Consider the following 24,040-nt stretch of genomic DNA (forward strand, 5'->3'; position numbering starts at 1 on the left):
AAAGTTTTTGTCCACAGAATAGAATCCTGCTTCATGCAGAAAGTACCCGACATATAAATGAAGAGAAACTGAAAACACACCCGAAACATTAAAATCAGCTTTGTACAAAAAAATCTGACCATTTACAAAAAAAAAAAAAAAGTACCATCTAAATTTCGCTTTTTTCCTTTTTCACTTTGCAAAATCGCCAATGCGTTTCAAAAATAAATTATCAAAATATTACACATAATACAAATTACATACAATTTGACCATTTTTAAAATTTCCATTAATAATTGTTGCATGTGTAACATCAAAGCATTAGAATATGGTAATTAGTATTTTAAACATGGACTTTTTTCCAACTTAAAAAAAAAATAAAAAATTTTCAGGAACACGAGGGGGAAAAAAAAAAACTTAAGACAATGATGGTGCGAACAATGAATCACAGCCTGCTTTTGCATTCTGATCCAACGTCTAAGCATAAACAGAATCCCTGCTTATATCACCCGTGACAAGATTCCAGTTGCTTTGTGGCTGTGACAGTAATTACAGTACAAATGTGAGGACTTCAACCATACCGTCTGAAGATGGGTCATTAGAGACGTAGCAATTACATGAATATATCGCTTTGTGGTGAGGAAAAATGACAGGAGGAGACCGACCGTCTGCCTGTGCGTTTGGAGAATATTTTTTTGAGTGGGTGATTTCAGTCAGGTATAACCAAAAAAACAACCAAAAAACGAAAATAACCCTAATGGTCACAGAGTAGCATCTCTTGCACTTATCCAGTCATTGGCAACAGCTGTGGTACAGGTTTACCCGTACACATTAACAATAAATAGAAATAAATAGTACGGTTTGTATTTGCAAGGCTCCTGAGAAATAACGGAGGATTCCAGTTGGTTCAGAGTACAGGTTTGTGGGGACACAGGGGTGGACTTTGTCAGCCGTGTTGAACAGTACTGAGCGACAAGAGTTCTGAGATGGGCCTGATCTGGAAAGGAGAGATGCTAACCCTGCCTTGGTATTGCACAAGCTCACAAGCGGCCTCAAAGTTAGCATAACAGTTCCGTTTTTTTGGTGGGGGGGGCTTACAACATTTTAATGTCAGTTTTAGCTTAGACTGCACTCAACCACCCTTTCCGTGACAAACAACTTAAATATCACAGACCCTGCCCCCCTCACCCGAATCGTATCGCAAATTCTCTGACAAATTGCTCAGAAAAATATATTTGTGTAGGAATATAAACTACGCATCTAGTCATAGAAATATAGTGTCTTTGAGTTCACTTAGTACACAGGTATTTGCTGGGAGGTATTTAAATCTTAAGAAGTGTTAGAAGAGTCAATACACACCTAGCTAAATACAGTGTAGACTGTACAATCCGATACCACAGTATAGGATAAACTGTGGAGCGACAGGTGATGTCACTTCCTGTTGCCAATTTACCTTTAAGTCGCCCGCAGGACGTCTACACGCACACGCCCACAAACACGATTTTGCAAGTACCGAAGAGTGCAATTCAAAACTGACAGCAAAATGGGTCCGACAAGTGAACAACATCGTCCGGAATTATTGCAAAAAACTGGTAACCATCCCATGACATATTCACTCATTAAATTCCAGTTTGCCGTGGCAGCAGGGATTACAGCCTGGATCCGTCGTGACCAGCAGTTTTGAGAGTTTACGGGCTGTATCTTCTTGGAGTTATTCATCTCGGTTGTTCGATTTCACGTGGCTGTTGGATTTTTGCTGAGTGGTGTGAGCGACAAGGTCGTCCGGCGTGCGGGAGATTTGGGCCCTTCTGAGTCCGTCCATACAGATACAGAGTGTTACCCTCACACCTGATGGCAAGACCAACCACTGTGCATAGATACAAGTAATCATAAGTATTCACCGTACAGCATAAAAGATTCAGATATTTATCTAGCCCCTTAGTACTGAAAAAATTTATATGAAAGTAATGAATTTGAGTACACATCATTGCACATTTTCAATGTGCATCTTCAGCTAACAGAGGGATCGTTTACCTTGTGCTATTCAATGCTTTTTCTTTAGTGTCCTGCACCAACTCAGTCGTCGCATTACGCTGGCAGGACATATGCAATGCTGCATCACATTGCCAAAATTTCGTAAGGGCAGTATTTATAAAACTGCCCCCCACGTAATGCAGTAGGACAACTCTGTCAGAAACCAATAGCATCTGTGCACTCAAAGGACCATGTTAATATCCCCCCGGTTATCAAAATGATATTTATACGAGGAGATCAAAGAACTTTACTGACCTCGAGCGTGAATGACGTAAACTTGGGTCATTTTAAGGGTGCGCCAGCTATCAGATGTGGATTTCGATTCCTTCGTTCTCTAATCCTGCGTGATCTTAGACTTTGGATATTCATCTGCTGTTTGACAGTTCTATGCATTAGGTATAACATGCTACGCCTGTTTCAGAAGGTCATACAGCAGAGCAAAGACTATAGTACCGTTCCCGCTCGCACAGTGCCATGAATTCTCGTAAATGCTCTGCCACGCAGCATGGGAAATTGGTTCTTAGAAACTTGGCTATATTTAGTTAGTCCAGTCTCTCATTTACCAGCCTGGACATGAATGAGTACATGCCTGCAAATGTTTTTTTTTTTTTTTTGGCTATTTTACTTCTTATAGACCTCTAGGGACAATGACCAACAGCTCGGTTTTTCATAAACGGCAAGGATTAGTGCTGACAGAGGATTAAATAAGACTTCTATATAATAAAAATCAACAGTAAGAGTGGAAAAAAAAACAACAATTGCAATAAAAAAATCTTGGACATATTCCGACAATACAAGCTGTTATGTGTTTCTATACATTTAAGACTTAGACAATAATAATATTAACTAAATATTGTACCTGTTCCAGTCAAAGCCAAGCTAACTCGGGTATATCACAGGGTAGCTGCCTCCATATATGCCCGCCCTGCTGCATCTCACACCGACCAGGACCTGGAAACGAGGGGCCTGGACGGTCTCTGTCCAAATCAGGCAGGGCTGGAGATACTCTGTACAACCTCGATCTTTACAACATCGATCGGGTCAGACAAGTGAGGAGGTGCTTTTGGGGAAGAACTGGAAAGAGGAGGAACAGGGTAGTGTTTAACAGTCCCCCTTCCGCAGGTATCCCGGTGGTCTGCTCCACCCCTTTCGTTTAACTGCATCCAGCGAGTTTGCAGCAAACCTTCCTTTGGGGGGGGGGAGGGTGGGGTGAGGTGGGAGGGGTCTGGGTAGCGTAGCAGTACCTTAACGAGACATGATCGGGGGCAACACGTGACCAGACAGTGTGACCAATCGGGTCTCATTCATCGTACCACAATCTATACAGTTCCCCCATTCAAACAGCTTTATCCACTGTTACCATTTTTCTTCAAAAATTCAAGCCTGGGAAGAGTCCTATTCCTTTATGCCAGTTTTCCTGTCTTCCCTGCTTTTTCCAGTCCCTCCTTATCCACCTTTCCCTTCCACCTCTCACTAATGCCACACGCAGGGCCGGTGGAAGCTGGCCTGTCTCAGTGCCGATGTCACTTCCTGTCTCCCTGGGCGGCAGTGAGCATCTGGCTGAACTTGCGAAGCTGCTCGCTGGCCGACAGTGACTCCTCCTGAAGCCGCTGGTTGTTCTCCCGCAGGTTGGCCATCTCTGCCAGCAGGGCCACCTTGTCCTGCTTCTCCTGGAGGACGAGACGAGGAACGCGCGTTAAAAATAATACGCAGGAACACAAGGTTCTTCTTCTCGACAGTGCTGGAACCGGAGAGGATGGGACTCACCTTCTCTAGATCGCAGTTTAGCTGCTTCAGCATCACCTCCAGGTGGTAGAGGCGGCCTGAAAGATCACTGGGGATTTCGTCACTGAAAAAACAGCCGTATGTGCCCATTAAGAGAACAGATTTAGCACAGCTGGGCGAAAGAAGGAAAAAAAAAAACGAACCGCTACGTAAGGCTCAGTCGCTAAATCCAAGTTGCAGTACCAAATGCGACCACAAGATGGCACTTCAGCTGAATCGCGACACTGCAGAGCACTGCAGAGAAATCTTTGTCTCCATGTGGGTGAGAGAGAGCAGCTGTGCGTGGTCGTACATCTCACCACTGGTATGCATGTGTGGGTGATGGGTGGTGTCGATAATGGTGTATGTTACCTGCCGAAGGTCGGTGTCGTGCGAGGGGTCTGGGCCGTATGAAAATGGATCGGGCTGGGGGCCAGTCGCAGGTCTGTGGCCCCCACTGGTGGCTCACTGAGGGAGAAGAGGGACACCGCCCTCTGCACTGTAATACACAACCCCCCCCAGGAAAAATGCATCGTAAGTACTGCCATCATTCATTTCAGTCACAGTGGAAACAATCTATAGCATACAGCATAGGTAGAAAAAGTGAGGGGGGTGGGGGGGTTTACACAGGGGCGGGGACAAAGATTTCCTTGTCTTCACAAGTGGCTTTTACAACCAGTGGTCCCTAAGGGAGAACTTTTACTGCAAAGCCCATCCAAAAGACCCGTAACTGGGCCAAGGTGGTTTGTGAGCCCCAGGATTATGCATCAGCCAGGTAGATATATTAATGACAGGGTTTCCTTGAGTCTCTCCACCCGACGAGAGGGTGAAACGGGCCACAGGACGACTGACGGACGGCACACAGACAGAGGAGCTTTGTGAGCTCGCCAGTGAGACAAATCAGCTTCCTGCCTCCCAGGAGTGTCAGGTGACACCGCTGAGAGGGTGGACTGTGTGGACTCTGCGTTTAGCGATACCGAGACGTCCACCCACCAACTCTTTTGTAAATTAGACAGAGACACAAATATGCAGAGAGAGAGAGAGAGAGAGAGAGAGAGAGAGAATCGTATCCTTTTCCCAGAATCCTCCTCACCCTCGTAGGCTTTAGCGGCGTTGACCAAGCTAGCCCACTCCAGGCCACAGGCTGTGTCAGGGAGGGGCATGAGTCCGGGGTCCAGACGGCGGAGCGGGGGCACTTTGTCACGCACCTCCGTCAATGACAGCTCAGAGGCAGACAGCGGTACTGCAAACGAACGATACATTTCGTAAGATTGCCCAGGTATGAGGCCAAGAACGAAAACACTCCATCGCACGGCGCGGCAAAGTGCCAATACTGCGCTGGAGGGAGTCAATGGTAAAACAGGCGGCATGCGGGTTGGACGCCGGGCCTGTAAACGGAAGGTTCATATCCCAGGGTCAGCAAAGTAGGCTTCCTGAGCAAGAGCCTGCCGACTGGCCGACGCAAAGCGACACTCACCCTTCTTACTGGGCACGTGCGAGCTGTGGGCGTGTCGGCGCGTGGGCAGCGTGCAGGTGAACAGCAGGTCACTCTGCGTGGTCGGCGTGTCGAACAGCGTCGCGCTGGCGAAGCTGGAGTCCCGCCGGCCACTGCAGAGGCTCTCGTCCGAGAAGGTGCGCTGGAGGCTCCGCCGAGGAGACTGCGGACGTTTGGGGTGACAGACTGAGCAACAGCAGACAGGTCTAAGGAAATACTGCTTATTACATCTGACACAAGCTAGTTGTCATATGTTATTTCTCTTCGCATTCTGACAGATGTGTCACATAGGGCGCCCCCTGGTGGCCGCTGGGCCCAAAGCAGCTGCTTGGTTTGTTAGACATGTGTACGTGCCGACATGCACTGGTGTGACTGCGCATGCCCGCATTCCCGCGGCCCTCACCGCATCTCTGTGAGGCGCCTCGCTGGGCTGGTCCATGATGATGAGCTTCTTCAGGTCGTCCTCGATAGTGCTCTTGTGGGAACGCCTGGGAGAGCGGAGGTCCCTCAGGGAGGCGCGGAGGCGCGGCTGGCCGAATACGTTCTTCGAATTCACGTCCACCTGCCTGAACGCACGAGTGCGGACAACGCTATCAAAACGTGATCAACTACCGCCATAAAGTGCAAAGACAGAGATTAGGAGTAAAAAAATAAAGAAAGTATACAAAGACCCTCCAATGTAAGACAAAGTACAGATCTATTCAAAAGACGAAGAGGCGATAGAGACGATTTATCAGGTAGAGACGATCCCAGAGACCATCATACAGAAAGAATCCAGAATCTCTGTGAGAGAAAGACTATCCCATACAGACAATCCCACAGAGAACGCGTAGGGCAAAAAGAATCTGGAATACTGCAGAGACCATCCTGAATCCCAGAGAGACCATCCTGAATCCCACAGAGACACTCCCAAATTCAGCACAGACCATCCTGAATCCCACAGAGACACTCCCAAATTCAGCACAGACCATCCTGAATCCCACAGAGACACTCCCAAATTCAGCACAGACCATCCTGAATCCCACAGAGACACTCCCAAATTCAGCACAGACCATCCTGAATCCCACAGAGACACTCCCAAATTCAGCACAGACCATCCTGAATCCCGCAGAGACACTCCCAAATTCAGCACAGACCATCCTGAATCCCGCAGTTACAGTTCCACAGAGAGCATCCCGTAAATAAGCTGGCATACTTCTTGCTGTTGCTGCTGTCGGAGCTGCTGCCGGTGCAGGTGCTGGCCGTGGCGGAGCTCTGGTGGTGCTGCCAGGCGTTGTGTTTGCTCTTGCTGTAAGAGGTCTTGGGCACGGAGCTGGACAACTGCTGCGACGTCCCCAAGGTCGGTGTGATGGTGGTGGCCCTCACAGGCCGCGATTTGTCTGCCGGTGGGGTCTTGTACCCCTGTGGGGTGTAGCAGGCCCGGCTGTAGAAGAAACACAGAATGGGTCAGTCGTGGAACTGCGCCCATTTTCCCCACAGTCAAGTCAGCTGCCAACCAAATAGATATTTACTAAACATACTACTACTACTACAAAAAATATACTACACCTACTAAGCCTTCATCACTCAGTGCATCCATCTACGACTGCAGAACCCTTGCTGTGCCCTTCTGCTGTACCTGCCCCCCCGTGGGTACACCCCCCCCCTCCCCCCCCCCCAGAATATCGACTCTGCGTGAGTAGTGCTGAGACAGGCAAGCCTGTCCCAGTTATAGACACGACCTTTTAATTCCCCCCATCCCAGCTGGACCATCTGCGAGCAGCCAGGCGATGGGGGTGGGCGGGAAAGAATGCGCTTTCGGGCCGGAACAAAGGGCCGTCATCGGCCCCCTTGCTGGGATTTGGCTAACGAGTGCACTGCAAGCAAGGTTAACTGGAGGTCAATCAGTGAGGAGCAGGATGATGGGAAGGCGGAGGAGACATTTGGGGGAGGAGGTGGGAACTCCTGGGAATATAGGGAGGGACTCGTGGGCTTCTTAGGCGGCTCCCCTCTCGACGCGTTAGTGTCTACTTGGTTTTGGGACGCATCAGGCATTAGAGGCAGACATGACTGCTGTAGAACACACAGGAATCCACACCTGGGCTTAAAGGAGTCCGCCGAGGCCCCCGGTGGTGGGAATGTGCGAGTGCGGTAATTCTTGCTCTGGCTGGACGAGGCAGGCAGGGCCGGGGACGACTCCCTCCTCCGACCATCCCCAGAACGGCTGGCGAGCTCCTGGAGGCCGCTGTAGGTGGCCGAGCCGTGCAGGGGCTTCTGGGAGCTGAGGTGGCTACGGGGCGGCTTCACCGGCTTGGTGCCGGGGCTCGGGGTGTAAAGGGTGGAGGCGTCGATGCCGCTGTCGCTGGAGCCGCCCTTGGCTAGGGGGTCCAGGTCTGGCTCCGCCGGGTCGCCCAGCCCCCCCGAGCCGCCCATGCCGCCGTCAAACCAGCGCTCCTCACTGTGGCTGCTAGAGGCGTTGCTGGACAGCGTGTTGCTGCTGGAGTGGCTGGAGTACTGGGCCTCCCCCTGACGTACAGAGAGGTGCAGGAAACGAGACACAAATGAAATAAGTCAGAGCGCAAAAAAAAAAAAAGCAACATCAACCAAGACACATAAAAGATCATCTTGTTTAGCGTCAAACCTCAAAGTCAAACTCAGGACCGCTTTCCGCTCACCTTTGAGTGGCGGTTGGGAGAGTCCTTCCCGGGGGGATCCTGCCGGCTTGAACGCTTCTGCGTCCCTCCCCCACCCACAGGGGGCACCCGTGAGGACACCGGCATGTGCCATAGGGGTTCTGGGGAGGCATGTGGCAAGACGTGTTAATGAGACTGAGGGCATATATTAAATACGCTGCTAGTAACCTGCAATGCATTACAATATATTCCAAGAGGATGGGGTCCACGTCAAATCATTCCGGAGCATTCCACCATTGAAAGACGGAGGCTTCATCTTAACAGGCACAATGGCCCTAGTGCAATTTTTCACTTCCAAGACCACCAGAGGGCAGTCGCCACAGGCAGCTGTAAATCAGACTGGCCACAAGTCTCCAGGGGAGCCCCCTTGTTTGTTGATGTATGAAGTACTGACTTTGGTTTCTGAAGGGTATCATTTGCGGAGGGTGGCGCTGCAAGGTGGCGGGCAGCAGAGAAGTGGAGGGGGGCCATACCCGGTTTGATCCGCTCCATGGTGCTGCCCTGACTGGTGAATCCGGACGACGACTCCCCGCTCGATGCCATGTCCAGGTTCATGTGCGGCTCGTAGCCCAGTAGGGGGCGCTGCGACATGCCGTACCTGTGAGGGAGAGAGGCCCGTTACTACCGGTCGATGCTGAGGTACAGGCCAGCATGTCCGGTGAGCTGGCCAATCGAAGGAAAGCATGCAAGAACTGCAAATGTCTTAGAGATGCACTCAGTGGCCAGGGAGACACCACCACCACTACTACTAGTCAGCAGAGATGGAGATTTCAGGTCCAGGCCAAGATTTTGCTTCAAACTAACCAGTTGAGTACTCTGTGACTGTGACTCTTTATACTCAACTGGTTGGTTGAAACAAAATCTTGGCCTGGATTTATACTCTATGGATCTGAAATCTCCACCACTACTATTCAGACATACTGACTGCCCCTGCTCCTGGATAGAGACACTACAAACACAGAAGGCTCATGAATGGATGTGTGGTCAGGAGACATGAGTCAGCTCAGCATTCTAATTATATCCCCTAATTACACGGACCATCAGTGCAGCGGTGCGCCAAGCAGCGAGTCCGTGGTCCAACCCAGAGTCAGTTCCCAACTTTTACATCGCGGTTGCCAAGCTAAGGGTTTCATGTAAGGCAGTTGGGAATCGTGGACCTCACTGTTCCAGTACACATGCACAAATCTGACCAATGTCAGCATAAGCTACAGCGACCCAATCCAGGCTTCATGTGGTCCAGTGTCAAGTCCTCACTGGACAGTTATGCTGGTCACAGAGAAGGTCTTCAGGACACAGTGGAAAGGCCTGCAAACTCCAGCCTCCAACATCACTGCTGCTCGAGACCCTCGGCTGGGACAAACCCTCTGAGATGCCGCTTTACAGGCACTTCCTGTCTACACAGGAAGTTGACACTCTACAGCTCATTAAAAGACCAGACTATGAACCTGATGAGAGCTCTAACGTAACACTCAATATATACACCACAATCAGTACTGCCTGCAGTCCATATGCTGCCCTACGTAAGCTTCACCAATTGCGCCCCCTGTCTGTAACTGGCACTGCCCACAATGCATGTATTTAGCATGATCCAAAACATTGCCATGGCAACCAAATCCTGTGATGGACTCAAGCACAAACAAACCACACCACTGACGCCATGTTCTGAAGGAGGGGCTTGGGAGAAACAAACTGGGTATTAGCTTACCAATTTATTATCTTGTACTGGTGATATCAAAGGTTACATATTCACTGTCAATAAGAACACAGTCTGTACAGACGTAAACCTTCCTTGACACCAAAAAAAGAAAAAAAACAGGTGAACGCTCACTTCACTAGATGAACAGGAAAAGCTGGCATAGTAATGATTTCCTCTTACGTCTCATTTGGCTCTGGTCGTGGTCACTACCTGCAGGGTTGGTAAACCGGCTGTCCCCACTCCCCGCCGGCCTGGCAGCCATCAATCGCTGCCACGCGCCGAGAAACCCGGAGTTTCCCCGGAAACACCGCACGTACGCCACGGTACTCGGCGCGCTGCCTGTCAGGCCTGCGGGACGGAGGCCAAGCTGCCCCGGGCGCTCGCAGAGACGCAAAAGTGCGAGGCACCAGCACTGCAGGTATTGCAGTGGAGCAAAGCAGGGGGAGGCTACGCAAATTTAAGAGATGTCCTATGTGCTACAGCACCTCCCAGCTACAAAAGGCCTTCTGGAGAAGTGGCAAGCGTCAGTCACTGTCTGTGAACATAACTCTGAGCAGCTATCTCTTAGTCATAATTGCTACCAGCTAGGGGGTTGCAAGACTTCAGATTTCTTTGAAGTCGACAGCTGCGTCGAAAAAGTCAAGTAGCTATTGACTAATCGCTGACGTCATTAATCAAACAGAAGAAGGGAATGCAATTTCCACCGGGAACTTCTGCAGCTCCAGGCCACTTTCGTGTGTTGCTGACCTACTGTGCAACAGGAACCTTTATGCTAAATAAGCACGTATTTTAATACAAACCTACAGCGCCACCCGTAAACAATGGAGGATAAGCAAAGTTGTTTTATTAATTAATTATTTCTTAGTTATTGGGGGGATTAATCACGATCAAACGAAGACACAGCCTTTTATTTATACAACCCATGAAACGTTTAGAATTTACTATTCAATCTGGTCAGCAGATTAATCTTTCGATTTCCGCAGAATAAAAGTCGGTGTAACATTATTCTTTAAGAAACCGATCCAACCCCGAAAAATCTCAAAAATTCCAGTAGCCTTAGTGCGACATACAGTGAACAGTAGTGAGGGTGATGTGATGGCTAGTCATACGTGGGCGCAGTCACGTCGGTTGTGTTGAAATCAGATCTGCGCATTTGACATTCGTAGTTCCGGTCATTCACAAGTTGCCTGTCATCAATTAAACAGGAATACTTTTGGCGTTTGCTGAAAGATCGCAGAAATTCGCAGACAGCACGTAAGCCAAAAGCAATACCGAAAATGATTTGGATCACATAAAAGCATATAATCTTTAAAGTCTTGGCTGATGTATGCCGCGCATTTGTCTCACCAACCAGCCTCACACTCATGTCTCAGCTGCCTTTATGGCCGTGGAATCTCACGTTTCTCACATGAACTTTTAAACTTTTACATTCAGTGCCGTCAATTTTGCATTTTCAATAAGCCTGAAACACTGTGTTCCCAATGTATACAGTAGTACCTTTGAACATACAGGGGCATAAAATATATGTTTTGTTATATTATATAAAAATGGCTTGATAGAAAATGCCATGTGCAGTACTGTATGTAGTACCGAGTGCAATGTATGCGAGACTAGTGTTGATTTTTCTTGCGTTTGAACACAGTAAAATTTATGCAAACTAGATGTCTTCAGACTTGTATTGTTCCTAAAGTTTGGTTAATTACTACTTTATCTGTGCTCCATTGTTATTTTGTATTGGAGACTTGCGTACTTTTTAATAACAGCTACGGCTAGTCGGGGTATGCAGTGATATTTTATGATTGATTCCTTTATTATATTTATTTTGGCAGCGGACTGAACAAGCAGATTTGTGTGCATCCTGTTGGCTGCGGATTCCTTTCTGCAACATAGTAGCACTGCCTTTGTTTGAGCAACATGACCATTATATATAGCAGTTCTCATCATTACTCGAGCAGCGCCGCTACAACACTAAATGTAGGGAGTTTGCCCTGTTAACTGAAATGTATAAATATCTTACTTGGTGATCAGTAGTTGAAAAGGGGAAAAAAAATACTGGTTGATACTTAAAATGTTAAGCCCCTAGAGCAACTGGCGAGGTGAGAGCAACCAGTGGTGAAATCACTATCAACCCAAGGATTTGAACCAGCAACATTCCGATCTCGTTTCTGCAGAGAATTTATACTGGAGAACAGTACAGTTGCCGGAATAAATCCCTCCCCCAAAAAGAATCAGGGCAGCCATCCAAATGGCTGAGTCCAACAGCAAACTAGCCAATGCGTGCGTTTGCCTCTATGTAAGCATTTAACCGCACATGCGACACCTACAGACAGGTTACTAAGGGAAAGGAAATTCTGCAGCCCGGAAAAAAAACAAAAACTGCAGCCACACCAAGTTCAGGCCAATGAAGGTCAAAATAACAACCTTGGAGGGAGAAGGTGACAGATCCGAGCATGAAGCCCTGGGGAGGGACTGCAAACTGATGGGCGTAGAGTAAGTAGAGAGAATCAAGCAGGCAGAGAGACAGCCAAGTTCAGGCATGCGCAAACATATGGAGGCGCAGACACACACACACACAGAAAATCGTAGGAGGAGGGAACAGTCTGTGCTTATCCCCGTAAACATCATCAGCCAGATTTCTGCCGTTGCTTTAGAAATGCATTAGTCTCACTTAACATAACAGCCCATATAAGAGACATTAGATGAGAGATGCGATTGAAACTGAGACAGGAAAGCTGGGACCTGTGGGCCTTTGCGAGTGAGCCCATCCTGAGCCAGTCGCTCGTTTCGACTGCAAGCAAAAAGATGCGACGGAAAATTCCAGGCACAAAACAACCCTCTGAAACAAGACCGACAACTTGTAGAACGAGATTTTCCTCTTAATGCTAAGAATGGCCTCAAAATTGTGACTTAGATAAAACCAAAGATAAAACCAAGCACGAAGGGGGGGCGGCATGGTGGTGCAGTTGTTAGCACTGTTGCCTCACACCTCTGGGACCCGGGTTCGAGTCTCCGCCTGGGTCACATGTGTGTAGAGTTTGCATGTTCTCCCCATATCGTCGTGGGGTTTCCTCCGGGTACTCCGGTTTCCCCCCACAGTCCAAAGACATGCTGAGGCTAATTGGAGTTGCTAAATTGCCCGTAGAAGTGCATGTGTGAGTGAATGGTGTGTGAGTGTGACCTGCGATGGGCTGGCCCCCCCATCCTGGGTTGTTCCCTGCCTCGTGCCCATTGATTCCGGGATAGGCTCCGGACCCCCCGCGACCCAGCAGGATAAGCGGTTTGAAAAATGGATGGATGGAAAACCAAGCAGGTTACTAACTAATGGTTGCCAGATCATGCAAGAGATTGTCTTTGTAGCTGCTTTCAACACCTCTAAGTGTTCATTAGTATCTCTGGAAGAGGAATTTCTCTGGTTGTTATTCTAGGTGCGGTTCATTTGAGGGGTGCGACAAATGAGGTATAGTTGCACAAATATTAGTCCGTCAATCAGCAAGAAAATTCAATGCTACATTCTATTCAAGAGCACAAATCATGACATGTTTTCATGGTGCTGAGCCAAGGTTGTTTGCTTTGGCCGGGCATGAGCTACACAAGGACTGGCAGAGCAAGTCGTCACTCAAAGAACTGACCTGTCGGGGGAAGGTTTGTAGCGCACAAAAGGCCCACCTAGACCTGGCCCCCCGAGCCCAGCTGTGGCCAGCGTTGAACTCGGAGCAGAGAAGCTGGCCGAGGGGTTGCGGTACGGAAGCACTCTGTCGCCCCCTGTCGGAGGGATGTTGTAATGATTTTCAGGGAAGCTCACTGGCCTGGAGGGGAGGCAGAATGTGGAGGGAGAGTGATCAGATAAGGCATCCATAAGTACACTTCAGAGCTTATCCGGAGGCACATTTAGCGCCAGCAAAATTATGCTCCCCTCTTTCAAACTTGCAAGTGCTATTTCTGTCACTACTATGTATTCATTAATACTAATGTACAGCAAAGACAAAGTATTTTTAAACCCACAGTGTTCCACATGCATATTTATCTGCTAATTATACATACAACCCAGTTTGTGTCAACTTACCGCTAAACTCAATATGCTGACAAATGTTTACCGCGATCGTATCGGAGCAGGAAACGCAAAGGCGTTCATTCCGCTAAACGGGCTCCGCGGAAGCAGAAACCTTTTCCAGAGGTTCAGACGGCAGAGGATCGAGAGCGCAGAGTGCGGAAGCACAGGCACCGCGGGGGACAGGAACGGCAGCATGGCCTGACGCCGCAGCCAAAGACGGGGGCCGACGCTGCAGATGGAGCTCGCGGAGCGGCCGTCACCCCGGGAAACGTCAAGTCTGCAGGGGCTGCGCCAGTGTCGCGGGGCAGCGGTTCCTCGACGGTTTTAGTTTTACGGCTAACAAATGCTGGCAGTTAGCTCGGCTCTTTATAGTATAACGAGCAGGCGTGGTACAAATGGAACAATCCTCCATTTAGCCGTTAGGTGAAATGGTGTCTCAAAGTGTGTGTGTATATGAGAGAGAAAGAGAGAGAGCGAGCAAGAGAGAGAGAGAGAGAGAGAGAGAGAGAGAGAAAAACATGCATGTGCTCTGTGCTGCACTGGAATCCCATCCAAGATGTCCCCTGCTCTGTGCCCTGCACTTCCTGGGCTCTGCACTTCCTGGATTCTGCACTTCCTGTGCCCCGCACTTCCTGTATAAGCAGCTATGGACAGACACAGCACACTTTCTCTTCTTGCCAGTCTCACCTCTTGGTGGGAAGGTGCTGGACCTCCCTGTATGGGATGGGCACCGCGACCTTATGGGTACGAGGCAGGGACTGTGGAGGCCCCACTGGGGTCCAGCGTTGAGGAGTGGCGGCACTGTGGGTGGCGGGGGGGCTGTCCCAGCGCCAGGCGGGAGTGCGGTGGGAGGGGCGGTACACTGCCGCCACTGGCTCCGGCTCGGCTTTCTGCTCCACCGTCTTCATTTCGTACTCTTCAGTGCAGCCCCTATAAGATGCACGGGGGCAGGGTCACGCGAACGCATGGCAGTGCACACACCCACACGCGTACCAGCTGCACTAATCACCGAGTGCAGGAAGAGCAACACCCCCCCCCACGAGCAGCATGCTGGGACATGCCAGCATCCTCCTCCCCAACCAGAACTTCCCCTCATTACTTCGGCGATGATGTCACCCTCGAGCTCGAACAACTCGTGGATTATACGGGCCTTACGGAGTTTTCTGAACCACTGCAGGTACTTACTCAGTAACACCCCCTCCCCTCCTCCCCAAAAAATTGCATAAACACAGACACATACTGCGGCTAAAGCTATAGGGACAGCAGTACCACCATCGTCACGGAAACGGCAGATTAAAGAGATTTAACAGACAAAGCCCGGCATTTTTCTGTTGAACGCCACACACTTGCCAGCCCTCGTCCGAAAAAGGTCGCCCTTAACGTGGACGAAAATGCTAATTTTTATGGGGTGTGCGCCCCCCCCCCCCCCCACCTCGCCAAAGTAAGGTCACCCAAGTCCAGCCTGCTGGCCATCAGCAGACAGAGCTGGGTGACACAGAAGGGCGGGGGAGGGAGAGGTCATTCATCTGAGACCCAGCTGTGCAGCCTTCGCATGCAAGCATGTGAATCCTCCCCCCCCGGGTGTGTGTGTAGACTCTAACCCCCCATGACAGCCTTTCCTGCAAACTCACAGTCCACTGGATCGACCTTCAGCAACTGCCATGCGGAGAGCACTAATGCTGCAGACATCAGTGCCCGTTTCATGTTGTACCAGTCTTCCGTTATTCAACCTCCCTGTGTTATCAGCGGAAAATCTCTAGCTAGCCATGGGGGGGCGGGGGGGGGGGGGGGGGGGGAAACAGCTCGAGAAGAAATCTTGTAGAACTAGATTCAACCGTCTTCCTAACAACTGGTGTACAGTGGTAAACAGTGCAGCCATTGTACCTCTGATGGCACAAGCCTGACCTCTGACCCTTGACCCCAGCAGGTGCTTCTCCTCAACATCCGAGACACAGGAAGCAAAACACGCTGGAGAACGATCAGGAAAACAAGTACAACAGAGAGATTTGTGGGCGGTAAATGTACTAGTAAATACCTAAACTCTTTATGCAAGCCAGCTCAGGACACACACACACACACACACACACACATACACACACACACACACAATAAATCCAGTACAACCTCGTCTGGCCAAGTCCCAAGTCCAGCAGAAGCACTGAAAATGAAAAGCAAAAGGTATGTTCTCCACTGCTGCCCTCGTCATCCTCTCTACTGCAAGAGTAATTAAAGATCAGCGAAGTATCAAAATAAATACGGCAGCGGATTTGATTTTGTCAAATTCAATTCAGGGTCAGACTCTTACACATTTTGATTAACTAAGACGGAAGCGCAGAGGCCCATGATTAAATCCTGCTGCTGTGATACTTCTGGTCCTGCTGGACCCCGGTTTGCAGTTTTCATCTTCCCACACTTTAACAACCGAACGACGGGAATGACAGGAAATGAGAAACAAAAACAGTGCACATAAACACAGCATGTTGTTACCATGGATACACATCTGACCCCCACAATCTGGGCATCATGACCCCAAACAGGGGCTATTTTTGCCTTAACGCCGACCCCTCCTCCTTTAACTGGACTGTCAACTTTCCTGCTGTCATCCCCAGGTAACCTCCACCCCAGCTGCGTACCCAGCCATCACCAAACACTAAACTACGTCTCCCATGTTCCCCTGCGAACTTCACACCTCACACAGCCTCACCTTCGCATCCAGCTTCCGACCGCGGCTCCCCATCATCACGTTATCGGAATCGTGATGTAATCGCATCGCCGTGACTTTCCCCTTGGCGCGAATCCCGTTTTCGGATTAAGTCTGGGGGCCGACCGCGGTCCGCAGCGCCCTATCCGAGACCAGTCCGGGCAAACCCGCGGCGTTCAGGAAGACACCGAACGCACACGGAGTTAGGACATGCCGACACCTCCGGTCAGGTAATTACGGGAAAACGTGTTGTGGCGAGCCGGATGCTCTGGGGATGTTAAGCATCGATCCCGACTGTTTGAATTAGAAGCGTTTTACAGTAATAACAGACAGACAGAAACACACACACACACACACACACACACAGGGAGACACACAAACCTGCAAGCGGAGGCAGCAGGCCAGGGGTAAGCGAGGCAGAAGCAGCCAAAACACAAGCTAAGGGAGCGGTCGTAACACTGATCGCCACGACGGCTGTGTTTCTCCCCCCCCCCCTTGCCTCCTTCCTCCCCGACACAGCTTTGTCCGCCCGCCTGCCCGCCCGTCTACATCCCCTCGCCCCCCGACTCCCACCTCTGCCCGTGGAGACACCAGCGCCAGGCTTCAGTTCCGCTGCCATTGTCCTGACGCGCTGTCTCTCTGGCGCACAGACACACACGCGCATGCAGGCGCGCACACACACACACACACACGCGCGCGCCTTCCCTCTCCCTCTCTCTCCCCACGTCCCTGTGCTCCTCTCACACTCGTCCTCGCTGTCTCTCCTCCAGTAGGAAGAGAGGAGGAGGAGGAAAGGGAGGGAGAGAAAAGCACCCTTTTCTTTCTCTTGCTCTCTCTCTCTCACCAACCCACTCTCCCTCTCACACCTAGGCAGTGTTCAGGCATGCCTCGCGATCAGTGCGCTTTGCTACCTTCCCCAAACACCTTCTAGCTGCCTTTTATGCCCCCCCCCCCCCACACAGACTGAGCATCAGTTGCTCATCCCCTGCTTTTCGTTACTCTTCTTTTTTCCTCCAGTTTCTGGTCTTAATCTCCCACAATCTGTTTCTCTGGAACATTTCAGAGAGAGGTGCCCTGGGGGGGGGGCATGGATGGACGGATGGATGGATGATCACACCAGGGCCTAATCAGCAACCAGTTCAGGTCTGTGTATGAGTGACCTTTGCTTACTGGGTGATTCCCCCCCCCAGTCTGATCAGGGAGCAGTGTCCATGCCTCTAAGCATCTGCCCAATAGGGACACACACACACATCTCAGGCCTTGTTTCCAGGCTACGGTGGATGAGGCGACTTTATCCAGCAACGAGTGAGTTGGGGGGGGGGGGCCTGCCTCAGGGAGCAGAGGGGAGGGGCGTGAAATTTCCTTCACACGCACCCCCCCAGCCTTTCGCAGGATGCTACAGCAGCAGAAGCAGCTCCTGACGACGCGACCCCCACCAGGCTGACACCCACGCAATGCACCCCCCCCTCCCCCTCCCCACCAGCTCCCGGAATCCAAATTCGCGCTTATAGCCTGCTGGCTTCCCCCGCACCCGACCGGAACCTCACCTGCGCGGCCCTCCCTCGTCGTACGGCGGGATGATGACCACCTTGACGGTCACGGAGGTGCGCAGCAGGTCGATCATCTGCTCGTGGGACAGCGTGACGGCGGCCACCTTGCAGATCTCCACCAGGCGGCTGCCCTGCCGCAGGCCGGCCTGCCAGGCAAAACCGTACTCCTCCACCTCGGCCACGGTGCCGTCCAGCCGCACGTGGAACCCCAGCTGACCCAGACCGTTCCGCCGAAGAGTCATGTCCACCGTCTCACAGCCCACCGTCAGGGCCTGGGGTGGGGGGCACAAAGCTAGTAATTTGCATGCACTACCAGACACAATTTTTTGCACACACTGAGATTTCCTGCACATGCATGTTACTCACTTCATATTTACTAAAAACACGCTCAGAATTCTTTGCTAACAAATAAATATGCTCTGTGTTCACCATTTGGGAACCTTTATCAGCAAGAAAGTGTCGTATCTCTTTGATTCATCAAAGGACCATCCTGTAACAGTTATAACAGCAGAGAAAACGCGGCATTCTTTCCACAAGCGACATTAAATACTGCTCTGTTTCAGGGGATGTAACAGTTAGCTAATGCATTTAAAGTTAAAGGACAGCCTAGAATTTGACAACGCCATCGCCACACAACCAGTTAACATGCACTGTTGCATCCTCTTTCCATGTTATAAAGGAAACTTGTTTTATTTGACTTATGTTTTCATTTATAGTTGTTCACTCAATTTTCCGATGCTTAAGAAGAATAAAAAAAATCTGCCGTTTATGAAATAAATGGAAAAGCGGTAAAACCCTGCGGTATGCAAAGACTTGACTGGTAGTGCACCTACCATGCACCCACTGAGAGAGCAAACATGGCAACCAGCTACTAGATACAAACAAACAATTGCAATGCAGACTATAAATAAAATCGGGTCAGTTCAGTGGCTTAAACAGGGCAGAAGCTGCTCCTTGACAATTTGTCTGTTTGGTGTTCGAACCCATCCCCTACTGTAACTTAATCAGGCCATGAAGACTAATAACATGACTAACAGGGTCAAGAAAAACTGCCAGAATTGGCAATTTGCTTAAGCTTTAAATCCAGACTAAAGCAAAACAATTAAATGGGCTAAAATTTGGATCCGCGCACTGTGTGTTCGTCTTTCACTGTATGTCAATGAATTTCTCTCTGGGCATAAATCTAATCTTATCTAGGATACATCAAATCGAACAAAAGAACGACAAAGGAAACCGTTAAGTGTTCAGCTGCCAATTTTTGGATGACTAGAAAGCTCGTTCACAGGAGAAGTAACGATTGCACTGGGTTCGTCTTGTGCGTCAGACATCAGTGAACCTCGGCTTCTGGGTGACACCATGCAAATGTATGCGAATTTATGTTTTCGTTTCTTTGCCAAATAAATGCCATTGTGTAACAAATCTGTTCGTTTGCCAGGAATTCTCACACCGGCAAGCACATGCCAACACCTCATGACTCGCGGCAATAGTTTGAGAAAAGCAAAACTGAAAACGAATCCATCACCCAGCAGTGGTATTCAAAATGCGGGGTGCGCCCCCCTGTTGGACAATGAAAGAACAGCGGGTTTGAGGTGGAGGCAGACCTAGGGATGGGCAATTGTTCTAAAAGAAAAAAAAATAATCACATGGCAACCTTCGTAACAATCACAATCCATGACTTCCCAATTTTGAAATGTACGGTCAAGAATATTCAGACTGAAACGAGCCAAGGGATTTAACCATTAGCATAATTTAAAACACTTGGGTACTGCAATATATTTTAAATGGTCATTAAAGTTAGGAGTTTAGAGTTAAACTTTATTTTAAACAGTTGTTTAACAGTTGTGTTAGATGCTTCCTTGTAAGGTGGCTGAATAGATTTGTTGTATTACCTCTGGAAATGCTGACCACGTTCACAGATAGCTCAGCTTTGTGAAATATCTGACTATGCATAGACAAACCACTGTCATACTACTCAAGTCCAGTCCTTTTTTAGTACCATTCACATTGATTTGTTTTTCAAATGTATCACGCATTAAAGAGACACTATGATAGAGACGCATGATATAATTCAGCCAATCAGCTCAGCCATTTGATTCCGATTCAATCATTCTGCCGGTTTGGCAACGTAGCACGGACCCACGTTATCACTGGCCTTTGGAGTTCTATGTGAAATTTGGCAACGTTAGTGGCAGACAAACATCAAGAACTTGATGATTTGCACCAACAGTTGATCGGGGACGTCTCCGAGATCAATCATGATGTAATATCGTCATTCTGACCATCCCTAGGCAAACATCTTATATCTTAAAGGATTGAATCGAATGCACCTGTACTACTTTTTTTGATGTCCTTAAATGTTTCACCTGTCATCCGAAAGGCTTCTACAGTTCTGAAGGCAAAACTATTTCAAAATTGCAGCTTTTAGAAATATTAAAACTAATGTGAACACATTATATGTCTGTACATATTATATGATGGTGAATTATGAAAAAAATATATGTGTTAAGTTAATTTGGGGTGTGTTTGCGTGGCGGGGGAATGGGAAATCAGGACAAATATATCAGCTCTAGGGGAGCTCTGTCAAAACAGAGTCTGAATACCACTGTTCTATAGGACATGAGGTGCGCCTCTAAGTGGCTCCGCTCCCTTTCAAGCTCCACCCCTCCTCACCTTCAGCCGTTGGACGATCTCCCGTATGTCCTGGGCACAGCCCTCGGCCACCCTGGCGGCGATGTGGTCACCCCGGCCATAGTAAATCTTCAGGGCCAGGCGTTCAGGAGTCCAGCCGATGACGTCAGCGCAATAGCAGTTGAAGACCACCTCCTTGGTGGCGCAGTCCACCAGCACGACGTATTCGCCGGACATGCCCAGCACGCAGGCCAGTTCCGCCCCGCCCCCACTGAAGTCTTGGGCCTTCACGCGCCAGGTCACGGCCCCCAGGGCTCCCAGCTCGGCTCCCTCGCGGGCTCGCGCCCGCTCCCGTTTCTTGGAGGCCAGCGATATGAGGTTGTTGAGCTTTCCTGCCGAGTCCAGGAAGGTGCCGCTGGCACAGTTCTCCACCAGGTCGCGAAGGTACTCCTGCCGCGTGCGCCTGGCCATGGTATGGAACTTCTCCGACTTGTGGGCGGCGGTCTCCGCGTTGATCACCTTGGCCAGCAGGAAGTCCCGGAACACTTCCGGGTTGCGGAAGGTCACGCCATTGGGGATGGGTGGCCCAAACATGGGCACGTCCTTCATGCGCGTCACAGCCACGCTGCGGATTGCAAGGGCGGGGGACGATCGATCAGGCAATCGTGTGTAATTATGGCGTCATGGCAACCATTATGGAAAAAATGTTCTACCTGGGCGGTCAACATTCCAGAAACATTCAAGAATGCCACTCAGTAAACGTACGACAACTGTAGCAAGTGAGCAGACAAGAAGCGTCTGAGACTTGAAGGACATGGAACGTTCTGTACCTGTAGGAAACGTCATCGGTGCAGGGGTTGTGCACACGAACGATGACGAAGACGTGTTGGAACTGCGAGCGGATGTTCTGCGGAGTGAAGGGCAGGGCGCCAGGCTCCTGGAAGATGATGGTGACGATGTCGTTGCCGATGTGCCTCTTCCTCAGGAGCTGAGGAGGAAGGTCACAATCTCAGACGGTGTGAAAATAAAAGCTTGGAACGGCGCTGGACCATGAGCGTCATTTGCAAGATGAATAGTTGGTCATTTAAATTTGATTCTTGCCTGGAATTTTGTCTGTTTTTTTTTTTTTGACGTAATACTATCAGCTGCCCGGGCAAAGTAACAAACCATGTACTTCTCAAAACATTCTAGAAAAAAAAACACGGTTAAAGAAGGGAGTGAAACTGGGCACTGCGCTCTCATCTCAAGAGCTCTGACGCGCTTTCCTGGTGCCATCAACCTCTGCGGCAGCTGGGTATTTGATCGACCCTGCGAGCTACAGGCGACACTTTAGAATGATGGCAACATGTCAGAATGTGTGACATCCGAATACAGCCTGACAGCCTTTGATGATCGAGAACTGAAACAATCCCCAGGAACTGGCTGGTGAGTTTTGGCCGCAGTGTCAAACCCAGATCAGTCTCTCTACTTTTGGCAACACATTTGTGAAATTTAACTGAAGCGTTAAGTTGCATCTACAGAACTACTGCATTTCGAATTCACACTGACTGGCACGGAAGGGGGGGGGGATTGTTCATGCCTATGATCAGAATGTTGTTGGTTTGAATCCCATCCTGGGCAGAATAGTCACATGTTTCATCCATTAACCCCCCTGAAATGCTTCACTTTGCCAGAGAAAAATCCTGACCCTGTGCTCTGAACCCAAGGTACACTCTCAACTGCATATGTGTGGTTCTGTCTTGCGTCTGTGGTCCAGGTATACATTATATTGTTGGGACCAAATGTCTCCACAATGTGGTAAAAAAATTGTTATTCTGACATTGTGGGGACTCATCTTTTTTTGTCCTCATAAGGGGAACTCAATTTTATAAGAATCTGTGACTGCGATCAAAAACTAAAAATGACATGTCTTGTATTTTGCTTGGTTACTTATGGTTAAGATTGGGGCTGGGTAGGGTTAAGGTTGTCAGTTGGGATTTGGGTTTTGTACATACGAGTGAATGGACGGTCCCCATAAGGGTACGAGTGCAGGTTTGTGTGTGTGTGTGTGTGTGTGTGTGTGTGTGTGTGTGTGTGTGTGTGTGTGTGTGTGTGTGTGGTGTGTGTGTGTGTGTGTGTGCATGCTTGTGTCTCAAAGGACATCCAGACGGGATAAGAACCATTCCAATGTCCCTGTTTTCGTACTTGTGCAATTTCAAAATTTCATAAAATTTTGAAATTTTAAAAGCATAAATTTCAAAATCGCCAAAGTTTTCATTTTCCATTTCATTTGTCCCCCCTCCCCAATTCCCTTCAAATTAAACATCTAATTCCTTTCCACTGAATCCCTTTCCTCTACCTTCCAGTTACCCCAATTAAAAAAAATGTGACAATTTGATGCATGCCACTACTCGGCATGCAAAGACGTGTGAGGCAGCCTTTCTGCCAGGGCACAGAGCAGAACAACGCCGCATTAATCCCACGCTATTAATAACACATGTAGACACGAACCCGCGTCACCGTCCGAGTGGGCCGCGCGGTTATGTCACACTGAGTGACACAACCCGTCCCCAAGACCCGCGACAGTGCATGCTCATGCCTACGCCCCTAAACGGGGGGGGGGGGGGGGGGGGCTAGCTTGGATGATCCCAGACAACACTTTTCAGAAGTTGCTATTATTTTGTTGAAAGATACATGACTGAGCAGAAGTCTTCAGTAGCCAAAGAAAATGTTCAAAGCTATTTATCTGCAACAAGCGTACATCTGCTCGAGGAAAAAAAAAGCACAATTTAACATTCGAACACAATTTAACAAATTAATGGCAACACGTTAAAAAAGATTACTAAGAAATTCTTCTATTCTCCAAAAAGTTACTGACATCTTACTGGAATGATAGATGAACACCGCTTCAGTTCCCAAACCTCTCCTCGGGGGCACCCCAGCCATTCCATGCATTTGTGAAATTTCATCACCAGCTCACTTAATTTAATGAGCTAAACAATTTAACGAGGCATAGATGCTAACGGTCGAAGTAACAAGCATTTGGGTACATTGAATGGCTGCTGCAAATACTGGGGTCACCTTAGGGGAGGCTTTGAAACAGACTTTTGCAAAATTCTGTACATCAGCAGGGTGAAGGCCTGTAAAAATTCAGGGAAGCGCACAGAATAGCACAGAGTGACAAAAAGCAGGCAAATTGTGACGACCCCTACTAACATAGTTACGTCATAGTGGCACTTTTTATTATATGCTGTCTCAGACTAAGATGGGTGATGTCATTCACAGGCATGCTGTACCCCTTCGCAGGCAGTATGAGGCACTCACCTCGGTATTAAATTTGATTCTCTTGGTCATACGGTTCTTTGGGAACACACAACTGCAAGCCAGAATGCTAATGCGTTTCAGACAGCATGCAAACACACATCCTCGTGCGTTTGAGGTCAACACTCAGCGGGACGAAACCCCATGTTGACAAAAGGGATTTATTACGT

The 24,040-nt window shown here is 49.2% G+C and overlaps 1 protein-coding gene across 5 annotated transcripts in view; it reads right to left on the minus strand.

The window, feature by feature from the left end:
• Positions 1-2,611: 2,611 nt before the first annotated feature.
• The window catches only part of sipa1l3 (signal-induced proliferation-associated 1 like 3), a 47,928-nt gene continuing 26,499 nt past the window's right edge, over positions 2,612-24,040 (minus strand). For 4 of the 5 annotated variants that reach the window (XM_048980468.1, XM_048980465.1, XM_048980466.1 and 1 more), the window contains 15 exons: positions 21,401-21,558; positions 20,613-21,195; positions 17,940-18,214; positions 14,379-14,621; positions 13,270-13,446; positions 8,418-8,542; positions 7,927-8,045; positions 7,350-7,777; positions 6,468-6,695; positions 5,676-5,838; positions 5,255-5,435; positions 4,871-5,020; positions 4,150-4,276; positions 3,781-3,836; positions 2,612-3,683 (listed from right to left, as the gene is read on the minus strand). In XM_048980468.1, coding sequence (XP_048836425.1) covers positions 3,487-3,683; positions 3,781-3,836; positions 4,150-4,276; positions 4,871-5,020; positions 5,255-5,435; positions 5,676-5,838; positions 6,468-6,695; positions 7,350-7,777; positions 7,927-8,045; positions 8,418-8,542; positions 13,270-13,446; positions 14,379-14,621; positions 17,940-18,214; positions 20,613-21,195; positions 21,401-21,558 — 3,210 coding nt within the window. In that variant the 3' untranslated portion in view covers positions 2,612-3,486. Of the gene's footprint in view, positions 3,684-3,780; positions 3,863-4,149; positions 4,277-4,870; positions 5,021-5,254; positions 5,436-5,675; positions 5,839-6,467; positions 6,696-7,349; positions 7,778-7,926; positions 8,046-8,417; positions 8,543-13,269; positions 13,447-14,378; positions 14,622-17,939; positions 18,215-20,612; positions 21,196-21,400; positions 21,559-24,040 lie in introns of all 5 variants that reach the window. The other variant, XM_048980469.1, reaches the window with a different exon arrangement.

The sequence above is a fragment of the Brienomyrus brachyistius genome, chromosome 17 (assembly GCF_023856365.1).
Source record: "Brienomyrus brachyistius isolate T26 chromosome 17, BBRACH_0.4, whole genome shotgun sequence".
NCBI lineage: Eukaryota > Metazoa > Chordata > Actinopteri > Osteoglossiformes > Mormyridae > Brienomyrus > Brienomyrus brachyistius.